This window comes from Ochlerotatus camptorhynchus, unplaced genomic scaffold (assembly GCF_037179485.1).
Source record: "Ochlerotatus camptorhynchus isolate MF236.1 unplaced genomic scaffold, CSIRO-AGI_Acam_v1.1 ptg000004l, whole genome shotgun sequence".
NCBI classification, from domain to species: domain Eukaryota; kingdom Metazoa; phylum Arthropoda; class Insecta; order Diptera; family Culicidae; genus Ochlerotatus; species Ochlerotatus camptorhynchus.
Window position 1 is genome coordinate 1,509,956 of NW_027040496.1, and position 19,395 is coordinate 1,529,350.

The window sequence follows — 19,395 nt, forward strand, 5'->3', positions numbered from 1 at the left end:
GGAAAAATAAATCGTACAATGAATAATGCATCGGACATGAAGTAAAATAGAGCTGAAAGAATTCCATTATCACAACAAATCGACTCCTTCGCTGGCATAAGAATAACAAACAGTCTGTTGAATAATTATAAAATTTTCCCTCGATGGTATCCTCACTAAAACACAAGCAGGTATCTCACCTCATTATCACCAATTATATAAAAATCCAACCAGGATAGCTCTCGCAATACAAGCACACGGTAGCACAAGCTCAAAACAATCAAAGCTTTCACTCTTGCCTGGGTGAAATTTTTTACCTTCTGCCACTTTTCCGGTATCCGAGCGTCGTACATGGCGTCCAGCGATTGCCGCAGGTAATTGCTCATTACGATCGTTCCATCGATGGCCAGCTTCAGGTCGCACAGGTTTGTGTAAACAGTATGGATTACCCGCTGTACTCGGTCGATTTCCTGTCTGTAATTAGAAGCGAAAATTTTATGACGCACCAAACCACCAAACGACGGGGCAAACTTTCAAACACAGTCCTAGGTACATATATAAATAGGTCATGGGCCTGACCACTTGCGATGAAACAATTAACCGCCGAACGTAATGGGGTCGGAAAAACGTATACCCCCTAATTGGAGTAATTGTAATCGGATGCATTTCTGCTCATGTTTGCCGATGACCTACATGCAATCAATACACATGGATTCGGGATCAAAGGTGGTCTTTGATTAGAAACAGAAATGAATCCTGATTGACAAGGCGTGTTACAATTTTGCTTGGTAAGTTATTAAAGCATTTCTCACCACACACTACTGAGGATTAAAGGTGGACGATAGGCGACCAAATCCATATTCCCATATAAGTTCAGTAGCAAATGTGATTTAAAATAACGCTTAGTGTATAGTAAGTGATTGGTAATTTCCAGTATCATTACATCAGTCCTTAATCCCAATGATTTATTAGATTAAAATTCGAGCTGGATGACCATTCCATAAAAAAAAGATATGAATAATAAAGTTTAAGTGTCCGGTTTTAACTTCCTCTACTGCTGATATACTTTGAGCATCCTCGATAGTCAATCAAAAATTATTGCCAGTCTTTCCTTTTGAGTTAGTTGAATTGTGTATTCTGGGTTTTGATGTATCATCAATCAGATCAGATCAGATCTTCATTTTAATTTCTTTTCCGAATTTTTAATTATCTTCACTCCTGATTGATAATGGTGGATTATCGATAAAAGAGCTGGAAGAATCAATTTAATTATATCTATGCCACCTTAACGTAATCAATATTATTTAATTGCATTTCAAGGCACCCATCAACTGTTCCTTTGCATCAAGATCGTCAATTATACACAGATCTATATTTCTTTAAAATTGTAAACTAAAAGTATATATTAAATGTTTTTAACAGTAAATGAGTAAAGCAATAGACAACATCCTTGTTACGGTTTGGGGTTGGGTTGATTTTTACGGACACTTCATATTTCCCCAAGTAGAACAATATAGGTATTTTGTGTCAGAACGACTCTAATCTACAACTTACCTGAGGAAAATATTCATCGGCAGCAGAGCTCCCATCCTGGACAACGAGTCCTTCACCTCGAACGAGATATACTGCGGGGGCAACTTGCGCAGCATATCGTTGGCCAGCTGCCAAACGATCGACTCCCTAGTCTCGCCGGCACCGCCACCGCCCTCCTTCGGCTGTACGCTTAGGATGGTGTCCAAAATTCCTTTCGCCGTGTTGATCTGATACGTGATGTCCGCATTCGGATGTAAGCCAAACACCTCCGGAGTGTCCGTCGGTGGCAGCTGGTTGATGTAATCGATATAGGTTTGAATGTTTCTCGAGTTTGGGACCCGGTAGCCCTTATAGAACTCGAAACTAGGCGTCAGCAGATGCTCGGAAAACCAAACCTGGGTGAATGTGGTGAGCAAGCGTTTGTCAAAGTCGTCCGTAACTCTACCGCCGTACATGACCTCGCCAAGCATGTAGCAAAGGGTTTGCCACGAAACGCCCTTCTTCGGGTCCATCTCGTCTAGGTGGTTCTGGATGAATTGTACGCTAGCGGAGAAATCCGCAGCGTTGAATTCGTAGGGTATATTCCATCCCAAGGGTCCAAACTTGCGTCGCTCTTGGACGACGCAGTGCAAGAATGCTACGGTGTACAGCAACGGTGGCCACTGCGATGCGGAAGTGTAATCTAGGTAATCTTGAGTGAAAGTAAGATAGCTACGCTTTAAGCTAGCCCGTATGCCTTGAGGCGGTTCATTGGTGAACTTGATCGCCATTTGAAGCAATCCAATCGGGAAGTGCGGGTGCGTTTCAGTGGTTATCCAAAGGCGGAATGATTCCGCAACATGCTCGGTTTCAATCAGAATGTCAATGATTTCATTGCAGAATGTAAGCGAGAGATGGACATTCTGCAGCAGTAGCCATCCTCCAGTAGCCATGCAATCGGTCATCATTTTCCGCGCGTGGTATTCCTGGCCCTGTCCCATGGACACCGTTTTCAGGAGAATTCCTTTCGATTTTGCAAGAGCCGCTATCTGGACGGTTGGATCGGAACCGATGGATAGAATACAAACCAGAGGGGTCCGTGGTTCCGATTCCGACCATGTTATATCCAAATCCAATATGTGCATCTCTCCATATTCCTTGCCAAGTGACCCTTCGATGTATCGTCTTGCTTGCGATATTGTCCTATCCGGGCTCCACGATCGAATCAGTAGTAATTTCCTAAACACATCCAACTCGTTTTCGTAGTCACATGGGATCACTTCCATTTCGGGCCTTTCGGTTTCATACCACATTCTCCATTCTCTTTCGTTGTATTCGATCTTCTTGAGAATGCCATTGAAGGTTTTCAGCTTGCTAATCTCAACCAAGTTCAACCAGGTAATGTCGAGAATCCATTTGAATGGTTTCGGAACGACGCCGTTCAAATCTAGCGATGCGCCTCCCTTCACGAATGCCATAAATTCATCATGACTGATGTTACCCTTCTGATAGTCGATTTTCACAGCTAACATCAGGGTAAACAGCTGCTTGTGACGCTCGTACAAGCTACGACTTGTAAAAGCCCACACCTCGTAGGTTAGGTACTTCAGGATTATGTTGATCCGTTCTTCGGTGATATTACTCTTGGTAGATTTGGTGATCGAATTGTCAAAGATAATCAAAAATTGCTTCAACGAATTCTGGTACATAACATTGACGTTAGACATTTCAACGATCAGGAAATACAAAATAGATCCCCGTGCTGCCACCGCACGGAATTCCTCTCGAGCAATCATAATCTTCTTTTCTGTTACTTCGGCGATCTTCAACTTCTGGTTGACGTCTTCGGCGGTTGTTTTCGTTTCCTGGAGAACCTCGATCAGTGCTTCGTCATCCACCAGGGACCCCTCGGTGGACGTCAGACGGAGAAGTAGATTAGCTTCCAGCTCTTTCATGCTGCGTTGATTTTTCATCACGCTTTCGAACAGTTGCACTCGTTCCGATTCCAAATCGGCCTTCTCCATCAATATCACACGACCCAGTAGTTGGTCCTCCAAACCACGCATCGTTACAGTGAAATCAATAATCGATGTTTTGGAACTGATTTCCGGGCTGAATGGGGGGTTTGGTAATTTGGTGGTGATATACAACATGAAACCTGGCATCACATCACACTCTTTATCACCGACGAGCACTTTTTCCATGGATCCAGATTTGATGAAGTTCTTCTCCAGCACATTATCAATGACAGGGTCCAGCTCAATTCCAACATCTTCTATCAACAGTGGACGTCCGAGGGACAAGCTATCTTCCAGATGTGTCCTAAAGTACTTGTGATTAAGCGACGTAATTTGCAGCTCGTTCTGGTCTTCCTTGCATTTGATCCAGATTTTACCCTGACTTTGAGGGTCAATTAGCAGCGGATAGCTGCTGGATTTCGTTACAATCAGTGCGTTTTGAATGGATAATTCATCGTTCGGTAGACCCTGAAGGTTCCACTCGGAAATAGTGGCAGAGTCCGTCAACATTCCGATGATACTTAAACCTGTCGTATACGGTATGGTTCTAATCTTCAAGATGTTCATCCATGTTTTGAATAGAGTTCCCCGGAACTCCTGGTTGTATGGGCCACAGTAGGATAAGAATCCCGTTGCCAGTAGTACATCTCCAACGAGTTTTCCAAGCTGAATCTTAAACTCCTTGCTTTGCTGAGTCCAGCGGGTTTTCTCCCCGCCCAGGCCGTTGATCAGTGCTGTGGCCGCAGTCATTTTGCGAAGACAACTGTTGGCAGCATCCGTCAACCGTTGCTTTTCGGAAACTGCTGCATCGTATTGGTCCTTGACTTTCTGTAGAGCAGCTTCACGTTCAGCCAGCTGATTTTCAGCCGCCGCCAAATCGTCCATGGCAATCTTGAGACGAGCTTCCTGTAGCATCAAATTCGATTTCAGCGGCAGTACTTCCTTGTTCACCCCATGGAAGAATGCCATAGCTTTGGTCCAGGATAACAATCCTGCGACGTCGCCACACACCCTTCTGGCTGTGTCCATGTTGTAGTCCTCCATTCGGAAGTACGGCAGCAGGTGCTCGATCATCTCGTCGTTGATCGTATCTTTTGGATAGTTTTGCAACTGTAGCAGGAAGGTAGTACTTGCCATCATTTTCAACGATTCCTGCCACGACGGTTTCGGAGATGGTGCACTCGTATCAGCAATTACCGGGTGCAGTTTGCGTTGGAACATTATCAATACAGAGTCCATGATGCGCATAATCAAATGGGGCGGACGGCCAAGCTTTCGGACTGTAGCGATATGAGCTGGCTTGATGGTGTTCAGAGCTGCTTCTGCTTCCTCCAGTGCAGGTTTGGCCGCTTCCAGTTTTTCCTCGGCGAATCCTTTCTCTGCGGCAATGTTCTGTACCAATGCTTCGGCTTTTTCCTTCACCACCTGCACTTGGTTCTTAAACACTTCGGCCTGCATGGCTCGTTCCGTCACTTCAACCAATACGCGTTCAGCTTTGGCGGAAGCCTCTACCAAATCTTTTTCCATGACTGCGAGCTCCTGCTTCAGAATTTCAACTGACTCGGAAGCTTCGGCCAGCTTTTCCAGACCAGTATCCATCTTCTCCGCTCCGTCGCACAACTCCTTGTGTTTCTGAGTGTAGATGTTTTTATATCCTGCTATGAAGTTCAGGTATGACTTGGGTGTTACGTGAGTCGCTCGTCGGAACCGTTGGTAGTACTCAAGCGATGTCTGCGATACTACGTCCTGTATTGTTCCGAGCGCATTCACCAGTTCGTCCTTCACTTCCGGGCTACATTCGATCGAAAAATCACACAGGAAATGTCGGGCGACGGCTACCAACGCATCTTTCGGCCAAGGTTGGAACCAGTCGACCGTGCAACCTGATACCAACGCCGGGAACCGCATAATTCTGCGTCGGAAAGTCTCGCCGACGGGAGAAAAGCAGAATACCACATGAAGATGGTGACATACACGCTGCAGGAAGTATTCCATTACCGTTTCTTGCGTCACGTTCTTCTTCTGGTTTTCCCGCTTCATGGTCGGTGTCAGTTCAGACACAATCTCGGTTTGTTCGTCTCGATTGAATAGGTTCGAAATTACTCCCGATGAGAGGATATTGTTCAGATATTCGAGGAAGCTTTCCTCCTTGACATCCATGTCGGTGAAGAGGAACGTAGTTCCCTTGCCCTGTACGCCACACGATCGGTACAGGAGCTTCAAATCTTCAAGGAAGTTTGCTACGTTGTAGGAGCGTGTTAAACTGATCTGGAAAGTTTTATATCCAGCGATGAACGATGCGAGCTTAGTAAGCGACTGTTTTCCAGACCCGCCGACGCCTACCAGCATTACGTTTCCCCTCGGGTGACGGATGATTCTCGATATTTTCACCAAGTGTAGCATTGCATCTGGGAAGAATACCAAGTCCATCCCAGTTCCACGAATCATTTCATTGAACTGTAGCAGAAACATTTTCAGACGTTCTCGCAGAATACTAAAATCTAACACTGGCTCGTAAACCTTCGGCAATTCCATATCTGTTTCTTCGCCTTCCTCTCCGGTCGGCTCTGGAGCGTCTCGCATAAAGTCCACAAATACTGGGCTTGGTCCAGCCATCTCTTTGTACTCTGGCCCAATGTCGGTCTCCAGCACTTGAAGCATCTCGTTAACGAACCATTCCGTGTCTGACATCGATACAAAACGATCAGCAAACACCCGGGAACATTCGTTCTTCCACAGCAGTATTAGCACCGATTCACACGTGATGACCGTGGACAAGGTTCCGATCATGCCTTGCCATATCCGTGAAAGATCCCTCAAGCTAAATATATAATGGAACTTGGCCGGTGTTGGCAGCAGGTGTTCTCTCGTGCGTTGCCATACGATGCGAGTAAGGGGGACAAGCCTCTTAACTAGTTTTCGTACTTCCAGTGAAAATCCACGCTTCACGTTGTAATGACCCTCACCGAGTGTTCTGAAGATCGTATCTATCGACGTATTATCCGGAATGTTACAATTGAATACGCTAAACTGTCTTTTTAAGCGAGCAGGTATATCATTTCGACCACCTCCAGGTAGGCCCATTGCCCCAGCAAACTGGACGTCCACAATGTTCGTAAACTCGCCCGGCTTCTCCAGACTGTAGAAACCTCTCATGTCCATGGTTTGTCTTACGATTTCGTTCGTAATCTGATCACCCCACTCGTTGATCTGGGGCATGTTGATATCGTCAATAAATACCAGAAGTTTCCGACCACCCCCCGGGCCGAACATGTTGCCCAGCCTCTTCTCCACGTAGCTTTCGATGGTTTTCTGAAAATGGTACGGACTAGTGGCGGACGAAAAGTTGAACGATCGTCCCATATGGGTTTCCGTGCTTAGTTTCTTCATAAAACTCTTCATCATAACCGTTTTGGCTGTGCCCTGCTCTCCGATCAGCAAGACAGCTTTCTCTTGTTTGACAATAACGTTGATCAGATAGTCAATACGCACATTGTCAACGATCGGGATCAATATGCTCAGATAATCCGGCGTCGAGTGCTCCGGATAGACGTAGGGCATCACCAGAGTTTTCCACAACTGCCAACTGCCCGTTGGCGACACGAAATAATCGTATATCGACGAATCTGGTTTCTCCTCGGCGGTTGGAAAATCCAGATTGCGATACTTTTCCCTGATATGTGCGTCCAACTTGAGGCGGTCCGCTGAGTTGAGGTATGCCCCGATACCCCACGCCAGTGAGAAGATATACAATCGATTCAAATGTTCAGGAGTACAAGCTTCGTCTTTCGGTTTCGGTGCCTCATCGTCGTTCATGTCGTCTAGAAAAAAAAGTCGCAAAATATTAAACAATCTATAAGATCTGTTCGAAATGGAACTAAAAACCAAATGGTAACAGCCATAGCACCGTAAGCTTTAGAAACTCAGTTCTGAATGATAATGTTCAAAGTGGTTCATTTGAGAAGAAATCCTCAATAAGCATTCAAAAAGAAGAACCCCATGTAAACATGAACTGACAGACAAATTTTGAAAGCTTGGTGATATGATTGTCAACTAGATAATTGACTTCCAATGATCGACCAATTTCAAATTTAAAAAAAAGATACCATCAAGGCTTCCTGTAGTGGACAGTGCCACTTCCTGTTCATTTTCGTTAGAAACGGGAACCAATCCGTCTAATATGTAAATCATCTGTTGAATAAAATTGCATTGCAGCACATCCATCATTAGCACCAGATTCTGGGAAACCCAGGTGTAAATCTTCAGGAACGATCCATCAAACAACTCGGTGAATACTTTCTTCTCCAGCGGACTACGGGTTTTCAACCATGCTTGAAGGACTACAAAGTAAAATCAAGATCATGCATGTGCGTTTCAATCTAGATCTAGAATTTACACTTACTTGGCTTCCAGTCCAAACCTGACGAACTCATGTAGACCATACCATTCCGGGATACCGTAGCCGGAGATGCGTTGTCAATATTGTGCGGTTCAAATATGATCTTACACGTCGGTGCCATCGACAGCCGATCCCCGTTGGCCAGCGTAAGTGTTTTGTTATCATCCAACACCGAGTTCAAATTTTCGATCCAAATACTGTCAACCGGTCCATCGAGTACGAGCCACGTGTTTTCACCTTTCTTCACTTTCAACGTCTTCCTCCAGAGAGCCGAGAAGATACCATCGGTCCAATCGTTAGTAGCTACGTCCAATCTGCCAAACATCTGCGAGGCTGTAATTGCTTTTGGATTCATACGCATTTCCTTGTGTATAAGCCCAATGTCGGTTAGAGACTTCATCAGGATTCTTATGCAGCAGGTTTTCCCCGCCCCAGGCGGTCCCAAAGTCATGATACCATGACGAACTTGCTGCGTTTCGTATAGTTGAATCAGTTTTAGTATCCACGGTGGATGGTAAAGAAGTCCAGCTTGTTCAACTCGAATCTGAATAGCTGAATCCAGCTCTCCGTAGCTGGTCTTCTCCAGCGTTTGGTTGGGAAACAGATCCGAAACTAGGGACATGAATAACGGTTCATCTTCGTCAATAAGCTTGGATAGGTTCATGTCCCGAAGCACTCGCATCACTATAGTGCTTTCACTGTCCTTATGATTGACTCGCTTGGCAGCTCCAAGCGTTCTCAGAACCGACAGAATATTCCGCAAGCCAAAATCATAGTGAACCTGTTTGGTCAACTGCTCCTCGCACAGTTTGTACAAGGTATAGAATTTCCGCGCTAGAGTAATATTCTCAAGGAAACCGCACGAGGCAAGCTTCACACGGATGATGATCTGGCGATCCGGTACCATCATGGCAACGGTTCTGAACTGAATTTTTAAATTCTCAGGCAACTCCTTACGGCCAGCATACCCGGGATTCATAGTAATAAATACACCAAACTCCGAATTCATTTCGATATCATCTCCATCGGTGAATATGAATCGCTTCTTCTTCTCCTTCTTAGCAGTCAGGATGACCGCTACCTGTTGAGCTGCAACGGACAATACGGGTAATTCAATTCGGTTGAACTCATCAAAGCAACCCCATGAGCCGGATTGCGCTAGGCCTTTGTAGATTCGTCCTAACCCTCGGTAGTCCATCTGATCTGAACAGTTGAACACGACCACATACTTCGCCAGAGTTTTGCCCATATCCTTCACCGTTTCGGTCTTGCCTGTACCTGCGGGACCACAAGGGCTTCCCCCCATACTCAGTGCCAATGCCTGAGCCAACGTTATATAGCACCTATCGGTTAATGGGGTAATCACAAGCCGGTCGGTGCATCCCAAGTACTCATTCTGGTAGATAAACGTCACGTCCGTTATGTTGATCCAGGTTTTATCGACGTCTTCCTTGAAGTAGAATCGGCACTGTTTCAACCATTCGAAATCATTCGCCGACCGAATGTTCATTCGACACAGGATATCAAATATGTCCCGCTGATGGACGTGGATTGTGATTAGTGTTTCGAACTTTGTACGTTCAATTTTCGTCAAGTCCCGAGTAGTTTGATCAATCAACGTGTTCAACAGCTCCAGGAACTTGTTGTTGGTTTCCGACATAACTTTCTTCTCGTGGCGGGCTTGCATCAGGGCCATCTCTGCATCCCTAGTCCAAATCATCTGTATACCCAGCAGCCCTACCTGTGCCGGGAGTTTCTCAAGGAACGACAGTAAGGTAAAGTTGGGATCGTTCATCAGATGGTACGCTTGGCGAATGATGGAGTGAAGCGATTGTTGCATCGACTGCAGCAATGACGTTAGCCACGTTTCGACTGAACCTTCTGCTCGAATAGCTCGATCCAGCGGAATCATCTCGCCTTCTGAGGAAATAATCGCCATCATTTTGTTGTACTCGATGTCATGGAACTTTACATATCTAGTGTTATCAAAGATCGACAGTAGGTGATTTTGTATCGTGTGCGAGTCGGATGCTTGACCAAGAATCTCCAGCAATGCGGGATCGGATACAAAGAAAAATCTCGGGAACATCATACGTTTCTTCTCCAAGTAGCCACTCAGGGATTTCTGACACAGCTCAAGTTGTTCCTGAAGATGCGGAAGCAGTTGCTTCAGCAAGTCATCACCAACACAGCACGCAACCACACCGGGAGTCTCGTGAGCACGTTGCATAATTTTCTGCCAAGACTTGTCGATCTTGGAGAATCGTTTTGCCTCCTTTGGAAGCTGCTTTGCAATATCACCTCCGACGAATACGGCTTCCAGGTAGACCCACATATTCTGCACCAATAACCATCTTTCGAGTATATCATTCGAATTGGACAAATCGTAGACCCACTGTTGGATCTGTTTACGGAATGGTGCGTTGTATCGATTGGATAGAAGAGAACTCAGCACCATAAGGCTGTCCTCCAGTTGTCCGATGGTTTCGGCAGTTGTGTCACCTCGCAGCAACAGTTCGCCTCTATTGTTAAAGGTCATGAAGCTGAGTTCATGAGCGGACCATTCGTTTGTGACCTGCTTCAGTTTCGCCTCGATATCTTTCTCTTTCATTGCCGAAATACAGATGTCTTCGATGTCCTCCTTATGCTTCAGCAAAGGCGCTTCCAGAATGTGCTTTAGCGTAAAACCTTCGCTGTCAAACTCGAAGGTATACTTTGTCACCTCCATGATTCTCTGCCAATGACGTGGTTTCATCGCTCGATTTGCCATTAGCTCAAGCAATGGACACATGTCATTGAAGTCATCAATTGTTCGTTTGAGGGCGTAAAAGGCGGGCCACTCCTTGAGACCCTTTGGAAGCTTGCGGCAACGATTCTGGAACTCCATCAGTTCGTTGTTGATCTCTTCGATGTCGACATCACTCCAAGGAATATCATAGTAGCTGCTGACCCGATCAATGACATCGTTGTAAAGCTTGTACAACTTCTGTAGCAAGTTCAGCTCCTTCTTGATCTGGCCAAGTTCAGGATAGTCTGATTGAGGCAAACCAAACAATTCCTCGCCACTCTGATAAGTCTGGAGCTTTCTCCACATGCCGTCGAATCGATTCTGAAATGGCAATGAGTGTAAAGATTAGATGTTTTCCAAAAATCAACCACTCCCTTCTAGTTTACTGACTTGGAAGAGCAACAACTTGTCGGATGCTTCGCGCGGCGTCAGCCCCGGTTCCATGGGGCCCGACACCCTGTACTCGGCAACGTAATCGATCTTGTCCTGCTTGAATCTCTCCAAATTGGCGCGCAGGTCGTTTTGGAAATCTGGTTGCATCTCAAGCAGTTTGCAGTGCACCTCTTTGGCACGGGACTGCAAGCGAACCCAAGTGTAGCGCAGATTGTCAACCTGGTCCATTTGCTCTCGATCGACCGCGATCTCGTACTTGTGCATCATGTTGAATGCATCCTCGATCGGTTCAATCTTCAGCTCCATGTCGACTTCCTGCTCGCGAATTTTGCTCAGCGTATCCATCACCGTACGCACGTCGTCCAGGTCACGGATCTGACGATCCAGCTTGCGGTCCATTTCGTTGATCACCGCATACACGTAGTCCATCTCGCGTTTGTATTTCTTCTTCATCGCCTGTCCTAGTTTGTGAGTACAAGCTATAATAGAATAAACATACGATTGACGCTGATGGCCGTTATCTTTATATCACGAAAAGCACCATGCAAAAATGCCCATTTGATACTGCTATCTCAGGTGATCAGAGGTGACTATCGACACATTTTAAGGGTAGCATTGCAGATTAATTTTAGATCAAGAACGAAAATGTGATTTGAAGATTAGAAAAACCCCATTTTTAAAGTATGTTCAGTTTGGAAAGTAGTGAAATATTGAACTGTGGTACTGTTGGATCTTGTTTTTATTAGCTCTTCCATTGTCTTGTGAAAAGAGAAACGTTATGAATAGAACTTTGCACGTGCAAATTCAACCACACGTGTTTATCAGATCAGACAGCTTTTTTTAATAGGTATTTGAATTTGAAATTGAACCATCAACATTTATTTACTAAATCTTGAAAAACATGTGAAATGGGCCTATGTGCTAAATGTAAAAAATACTATAAATGTCAATTGCTCACGAGCCACAGACCACATCCTTCCCGTAATCGAGTACGGTATGCCAATCTGGGAGAGTTGCATCAAACGCTATCACCTTAAACTCCAAAGGATCCAGAAAAATATCCTTAGGATGATCCTAACAGTCCCCCGGAACTAGAAATTCTGAGATCCATCGGCTGGAATTCGGACATTAGAAGAACGGAGAGATTTTATCCTGGAAAGGTTCAGAGACACCTGTCTGCAAACTTAATCTACCATATGCTGCTCTTTGTTTTCCTGGATAAATCTTAATCCGTGAGAGATCAGCGATTGTAGCCATTGTTTACATTTAGAACATAGACCCTTTTCACATGATTCTGTTAAAGATTATCACAAAAAGCATACAGAATTTGAAATGTTTCATCGCATGAACAGATTCTGTAATGTGGTCACCGGGGGATTTTTTTTAAATTGTAAAATGCCGTCAGAGAGGAGTTTTCCCAGCACACATAATTTTTATGTTTGCTTAATTTTGAACAAATTTTGATTCCCAAATGCACTCATCTCTTTATGGTTTTGTATGAAATATTAATTCTGGAATAGCGGCGCTGGTGGTGTTGTGGTAAATGTGATTATCTCTCACCAAGCAGGCCTGGGTTCAATCCCAGTCGGCACCCCCGGGATGTTCTGAGGCATAACATCTTTGATCACGACTTCCATCGGAAGGAAAGTAAGCTGTTGGTCCCCGGTTTATGAGTAGATGGGTCGATAGGTAAGGTTCAGGTGTGGGAGCTGCCACCCTGGCATCGGTAGCATTGGTGCTCAGTACGGGAAACAAGATCGACGGAAAACAAATCAAAAAAAAATCTGGAAAAACTTGCCAACCAGTAAGTTCTGTCTGCCATTACATTTCTTGTAAGAATCATGTATATGATACAGAGAATGACGGAAATCCACTCTTACATTTGATCAGCGGCGTCGAGTGGGGGAAGCGAGGGTGCGGTACGTTAATTTTAGGGGTGACACTCGGCCCTTGGAAATCAACCCATCCAAATCCAAAAGTTCAAAAGAATCGTGAAATTTGGCTTGCGATATTATTGAAATCTGCATTCAACCAGGGTGTATAAAATTTGCTTACAATTATGTGGGATTCATCATCCCAGAATGTTAGTGGAGAACGCACGAACGTGTCATGCCATTTGTGCCAACCTTTAAACCGTATCAACAGTCACCTCTAATCGACAATTACCACACTGATCCACCCTCCAAATAATACCAAATCTCCAGTCAGCTAACGTCGTCGGTTGCTACTTACACTTGATTTCAATTGAGAGTCCAAATTTCAACTTCTCCGTAGATAGGGCAATGCTCTGCCCGAAGTATTGCATATCTCTCTCGACCAGTAGGTTTGTTTCCAAATCTACCAAGCGGCGCAGCGTACCTTCAAACTCGAACAGTGTGCACTCCAACAGCTGTCGGATGGTCTTGTCATTTTTCCACAAGAAGTGGTACGGTTTCCACTTGTCAACAAATTGGTGCAGCTCCGGTTTTATGTTGCGAATACAGCTCGATAGCAGCGACAACGTTTTAACCACCTCCTTATTGTCCATCACGTAGCTGTAGAAGCTTTTGGTCATGTGAATCATCCTGGGTTTCTCCTCCGACTGTAATCGGTACATTTTGCGACGCCGAGACTTGTCGTCCAGAGTGGCAGCGTTGGCTTTCGCCAACTTTGCTGCCGTAGCGGCCGAAGCAAGAGCGGCAGCCGAAGGCCTTGGCTTATCGTCGATATCCTTGCCGGTGTTCCACTGTGCAACACCCTTGGAGACACCGGTTATCTGTTTACCGGCAATCGTCAACGCATCCTGCAGCTCTTCTAGGTTCGGTCTGATGGTCACATTCGGTATCATCAGCAAGGATTGGAGAATGAATATGGGTTTTCTCGGGAGATCCTCGCCTTCCACCTCCATGAACCGTCTCCTCAGACAGTCCAATGAAGTTCGGGTCACACGTATGAGGACATCGATCACCTTGCGACTGTAGTATCGTCGCATCTCCGAGACAGCATTGAATACCATGTCTTGCATTCCCTTCGGAAGGCCACCACCATGGTGCGACAGTAGTTGCAATGGGTTCTCGAAGCAGGACCAAAGAATGCTCCAATCCTGCTGCTGACCGCTTCCGTCATCATTATCTCCCTCCGGAGTCGGAGACGACTTCTCCGATGGTTTCTTGTCTTCGTCAACGAAAAAGTCATTTTCTGCACCGACCATACGTTTGAAAATTTGAGAAGCACGATGCACTAAATCCAAGACTTCTTCGACTGCCTCCTCGACCATCTGGCTTTTTCGGTTTAGCTCAATAGCTGCCTGGCGGCAGGTTTCCTCCGTATACTCCAAAAATTCATCCACCGTCCACATCTCATCGTCATTCGGTAGCGATTGCAGCTGAATATCCTGCATAGACGTCAATACGTGCAGAATACGATTCGAGTAGATATCATGAACGCGTGCCACCAGCACGTCAAACATTTCAATTGCCTCCTTACAGTTGTCGTAGAATTCAATCCACCGGGGACTGGTCCACTAAAATTCTCATTCAATTCAAAGCAAACTTATTAAAACATGTCTATGTAATCGGTTACTTACGTTGATGGATTTGAGCCCCGGTTTCAACATGGCCGTTAAACGTACGAGTTGGGGCAGCAGCAATGGTCTCACTTCCAGCTTTACCTTCTTGATGGTGTTCAGAAACATTTTTATGAGACTCTGAAGAAAATGAAAATATATTGTTGATACATGACCATTATTTTAAATGAAATTCGGTCCAAATCGACATCGAATGCTTGATCAGGATTCTGATCAGGATTGAATGGTGATTTATGAGAAAATATATTCTGCATATTCATCTACGCATATATAAATTTAATAAATGATCCTTAAAAAGATAAACGCTCCTTAAAAACATCCAAATGATCCTTAAAAATCCGGTGAAAATCCTTAGAAACATGTGAATGATCCATGAAAAATTTCACTATGATCGATATTTTGATGTAAAATTTAGCTACCACTGAATTTCTAAAGAATGAGCGTTGAAATTGTACGAATTACCCTTAAAAATATTGGTCCATAGAAGTTCAACAATGAACCATAAACAAATGAAATTGATCCGTAGAAAATCTAATAAATATAGAAATGATCCAATAAAAGGGATTGAACCCACAATATTATGCTCTGTAAATAAAATCGGTCGCTGATAAGCCACCGAGCTTCTTTCATCAGAATCTAACCATTACGACTAACGATCGCTAAAACCTGTAAAGATGAAGCTATTCAAATGGAATCGATTTTTCCCGGGTACCCTATCATATTTTTTCCGGTTTTATATAAACAGCAAAATTTACTAAAGTATGGTTGATTTCAGCAATAGGTGTCGCTAAGAAAAAGTTACGTCATTTATATTTAAGGCAGAAAACCGGAAAACACTTCAATAGAAAAAAATCTGTATGTAACTTTTTCATAAACAACTTAACACTTAACTTTTGAAGAATGTCTAGAGAATTTTTATCAGAATGCCAAATAAGTTGGGGAGAATTTTAGTCCTCCAAAATTCTCACTCTCTACTAGAGAGTCTCTATGAATAACTCTAACGGAATTCAGAGAAATGTGATAATAAATTGCAGACAATTCCTGGAGAATTTTAAAGAAAACTATGGGTGAATTTCAAGGTATTTCAGAAGAGACTTTTTTTAAATTATGAGCAGAAGTCCAGAGAATTCTGAACCAACTCTGAAGGATTTACTGGTACCAAAATCAAAACGTTAATTTCACTGAATTTTCCCATCAAAACACTTCGCTGAATGTATTCCTTGAATCCGATTCCTTAGCCTTTGAGCTTTAATCTGATTAAATGTTTACGGCTGAGCAGTCTTGTTAAGCCTGATTTTTCTTATCATGAAATATACGCTCTACAAAATGCGGATGATTTCGAGTTGCCGATAATAGAACAGTTGGTTATGTAGTATGGTATAGGTTGCCGAAGACAAAGAGGCTGTCGACAATAGTCGCACTAACTTGAGAAGTTTGTAACATTGTTAAAACGTTTTCAAACAGTTTTTGACGATTCTGTCGATTTGCATGAATAGAAAAGCAGATAAAATTCAACAAACAAAAACGATAATGTTAACAAACAAACACGTCAGAAAATACTTAAGAAGCACGAGAATGTGCAAATGCCACTATAAGCAGAATTAAGAGGGTGTTTTCTGCGGATAATTTCAAAGGAATACTGAGGAAGATTGAAAAATAACTTCAAAGGGAATTTCGAGGATTTCTGAGGGATTTTTTAGTGCAAAGAAAATTTTGAACAGAATTTCAAAAGAATCTTATTGTTAAAAATTAACATACTTTTTCATATAAAAACTTTTATGATAATCTTCATAAGAAGCTGCCTCTGGATGCTTCTTTAAGAATCATAAGAAGATTCTTTTAGAATGGATACGCAGGTTTTGCGTTTGATTGTTAATTCATGGGTTATCTGGGAACGCAAACGTATCCATTGGGTGGGAGGCCCTTGACTCTTCAAAAATAAGTCTGCCATATGACTCCGTCTCCAACTTCGACTTTGAAACAGTATATTTATGTATAATGTATGGTTATTTTCTGTGACTTACTCATACAAGAATTAATATGAGTGTATTAAATGATATGTTAGCATGTAATGTTCGATCCAATATATTCATAAATTGCTTATATTTATAAATAAATCACATAATTTACTAATTTATCCATACACCGTTGTTTTGAGGTATAACTTTTACAATTTTATTATTACATTTACATTTTAGAGTTGATATAAACGATCCTAAAATTACCGAATCGTACGACGAAGATAATAGAAGAATTTTTTGATCCTATCCAATACTGGAGTGCTGATACCTTACCTCAAAACATGTTTATCCAAATCGATAGGAACATGTGATAAATTCATACCTCAAGTGCAAGAAGGGTCAACAATCAACAGAAAATCTTCTTTCATGTCACATCCAAATTTATTAACGCACTCCATCAAGTGGGAGTCAAGTGTTATTGGTTTTCTTCAGAGAGAGATGCATCTTTCAAATTGCATATCTTTTAAAACAACGCCATAGAAATCGATAAGGAGCACGAACATAAACACTCGCTATTTTGCCAGGAATCATTTTCCTACTATAGCAGTAAACCTCCTCCTACGCACTCTACGACTGGATTCAGTAACTTTCGTTTAGTTACATTGGGTCAAATATCAGAATCATCGCTTGTTTTACCGAGCTTTGCGTCACTGAGGAGGCCAATTTTGATTGATGTCTTTGGAAAGCAACAGTATATGGTATACCAATGGTGTAAATAGCGGATGTAAACAACTGAATGCGAATCACCATCGTGTGAAGAGCACGAATTCATTATGTTTGTATCGATAACGAATACTTAATTACTATTCCATAGTCATGAAGTACTACGATTTACACTAATCAAAAATACACAGGAATAATACAATAGCTCAATTTGTTGGTCACAGTACTTGTGTCTAGAATATGTGTAAAAGAGTCATGCCAAGAGAAAAACAGTGGAACTCGCATCACGGTTACGAAAGATTCGCTTCCCTTTCATTTGGAAACAGATGACTTCAGCATCAACACAAAATTAGTTTCAGCGAGAAAGAAACTTAACGGCTGCACTAAATTATTATATCAATGACAGCTAAGCCAAACAATTTTCTTAAATTTTTACCAATGCAGTGCTGTAACAGGCATACTTGATGGAGCCTCACTCGCCGAGTTAGAAATGAGTCGAGCGTAGCCTTTTTCTGAGGAGTAGAATGCCTACTGCCAAACCATTCCACTGAGCTTCAGAGCTTGTGAGCGAAGGGGGAAAAATTAGAGTGAGGTTCGCTGCCATTCATGTTTATGTTTTCTATCACACGCTCTTACTCTCACTCTGGGTGAACTCTGAGCTTCTTGCGTCGAAAAAAAAGTCATACGGAGTCTCAAAAAGCGCACCTCACGGCAATCATCCTCTTGCTGAAGTTCACTCTCCCTCTCTCTCGAAGAGTTTTTTGTTTACTTCTTCCATATTCTTGCCTATGAGAAGAATAGCAAACAGTTGCAGTTACCGAAGATTTTAATTTTGTAAATTGTAGTTGTTTAAAAAAAAAAAAAAAAAAAAAATCACGTTGATTTAGGGTGGTAACCTCCAACAAGGTCGGCCAAGTGTTGTAAAGGATCGTGATCGGATTTACCGGGAAATACCGATTGGAGCTTATGACCATTAAGGACAGGTAAGTAGTTGGTCCATCAAAGGTAAGATAAATTAATAAACATATAAAGTAGCCGTTCGATTTTGGCAACACGTCCTCAGTATATTTAAACTGCTGTGCTCTGCAGTTATATTACACTAGTTTACAGAACAACATAAAAAGTGTGAACTTTAGTGGTTGACCAACGTTTCTAATGCAAAATCCTACGCTGAATTCAATGCCGTGGTCAGAAAAAATTAAAGTAGAGCCATTTTTGAGATATACAAAAATTTTGATTTTTTGAATTTTGGACAAAAGTACGATTACTAAAATGTCAATATCATTGGAACTAGTGCACCAATTTTAAATCTTTTTTTATGAAAATGAAGCTAAATAAATTTGAATTCACATCAAGAAAGAAAGCTGTCAAATTGAGTTGGTTGCGTTAGGTTCTCGCCGAGCGGTCTCACAAACACTAGCGTAAATTATTATATTGTTGAAAATATCCCATTTAATTTTGCGTGACAGCTGGTAGTGTTAGTGAAATGCACCGTATGCGTACACGTCCGCAGAAAGGCTTACTGGAAGTGGTGCATGAACCTTGGGAGGGTACCAACGGCCAATCTTGGAACATTCAATTTCCATGATTTTACAAAAATGCTAATAACTTCGACAATTTCCAACCGATTTCATCCATTAAAGGCTCATTTTCTTCGGTTTTGAATGGACTTTAAGAATAAATTATGGAATGATTTTTTGAATCTTTTTATCCCATTACAAATGTTGATTAAAACAAGATTTTTATGGAAAATTCGCAGGAAAAATAAAAAAAATGCTGTAAATTTTTAAATGACTTCAAAGTTAAATTTTTAATTAAGACATAATATTCAAGTGAACGATAGCAAATTTATTTAGCTTCATTCTTATAAAAAAAAGATTTAAAATTGGTGCAAATAGTTCCAAAGATATTGACATTTTAGTAATCGTACTTTTGTCCAAAATTCAAAAAATCAAAATTTTTGTATATCTCAAAAATGGCTCTACTTTTATTTTTTCTGACCACGGCATTGAATTCAGCGTAGGATTTTGCGTTGGAAATGATCATCACCTTACCGA

At 42.6% G+C, this 19,395-nt stretch overlaps 1 protein-coding gene across 2 annotated transcripts in view; it reads right to left on the reverse strand.

Moving 5' to 3' along the window:
- Positions 1-14,768, reverse strand: part of Dhc1 (Dynein heavy chain 1) — a 44,013-nt gene extending 29,245 nt beyond the window's left edge. Inside the window, exons 1-7 of one of the 2 annotated variants that reach the window (XM_065236594.1) lie at positions 14,655-14,768; positions 13,322-14,591; positions 11,087-11,568; positions 7,912-11,017; positions 7,616-7,849; positions 1,534-7,330; positions 297-453 (exon numbers count right to left, since the gene is read on the reverse strand). In XM_065236594.1, coding sequence (XP_065092666.1) covers positions 297-453; positions 1,534-7,330; positions 7,616-7,849; positions 7,912-11,017; positions 11,087-11,568; positions 13,322-14,591; positions 14,655-14,762 — 11,154 coding nt within the window. In that variant the 5' untranslated portion in view covers positions 14,763-14,768. The remainder of the gene's footprint in view (positions 1-296; positions 454-1,533; positions 7,331-7,615; positions 7,850-7,911; positions 11,018-11,086; positions 11,569-13,321; positions 14,592-14,654) is intronic. The other variant, XM_065236526.1, reaches the window with a different exon arrangement.
- Positions 14,769-19,395: the final 4,627 nt, after the last annotated feature.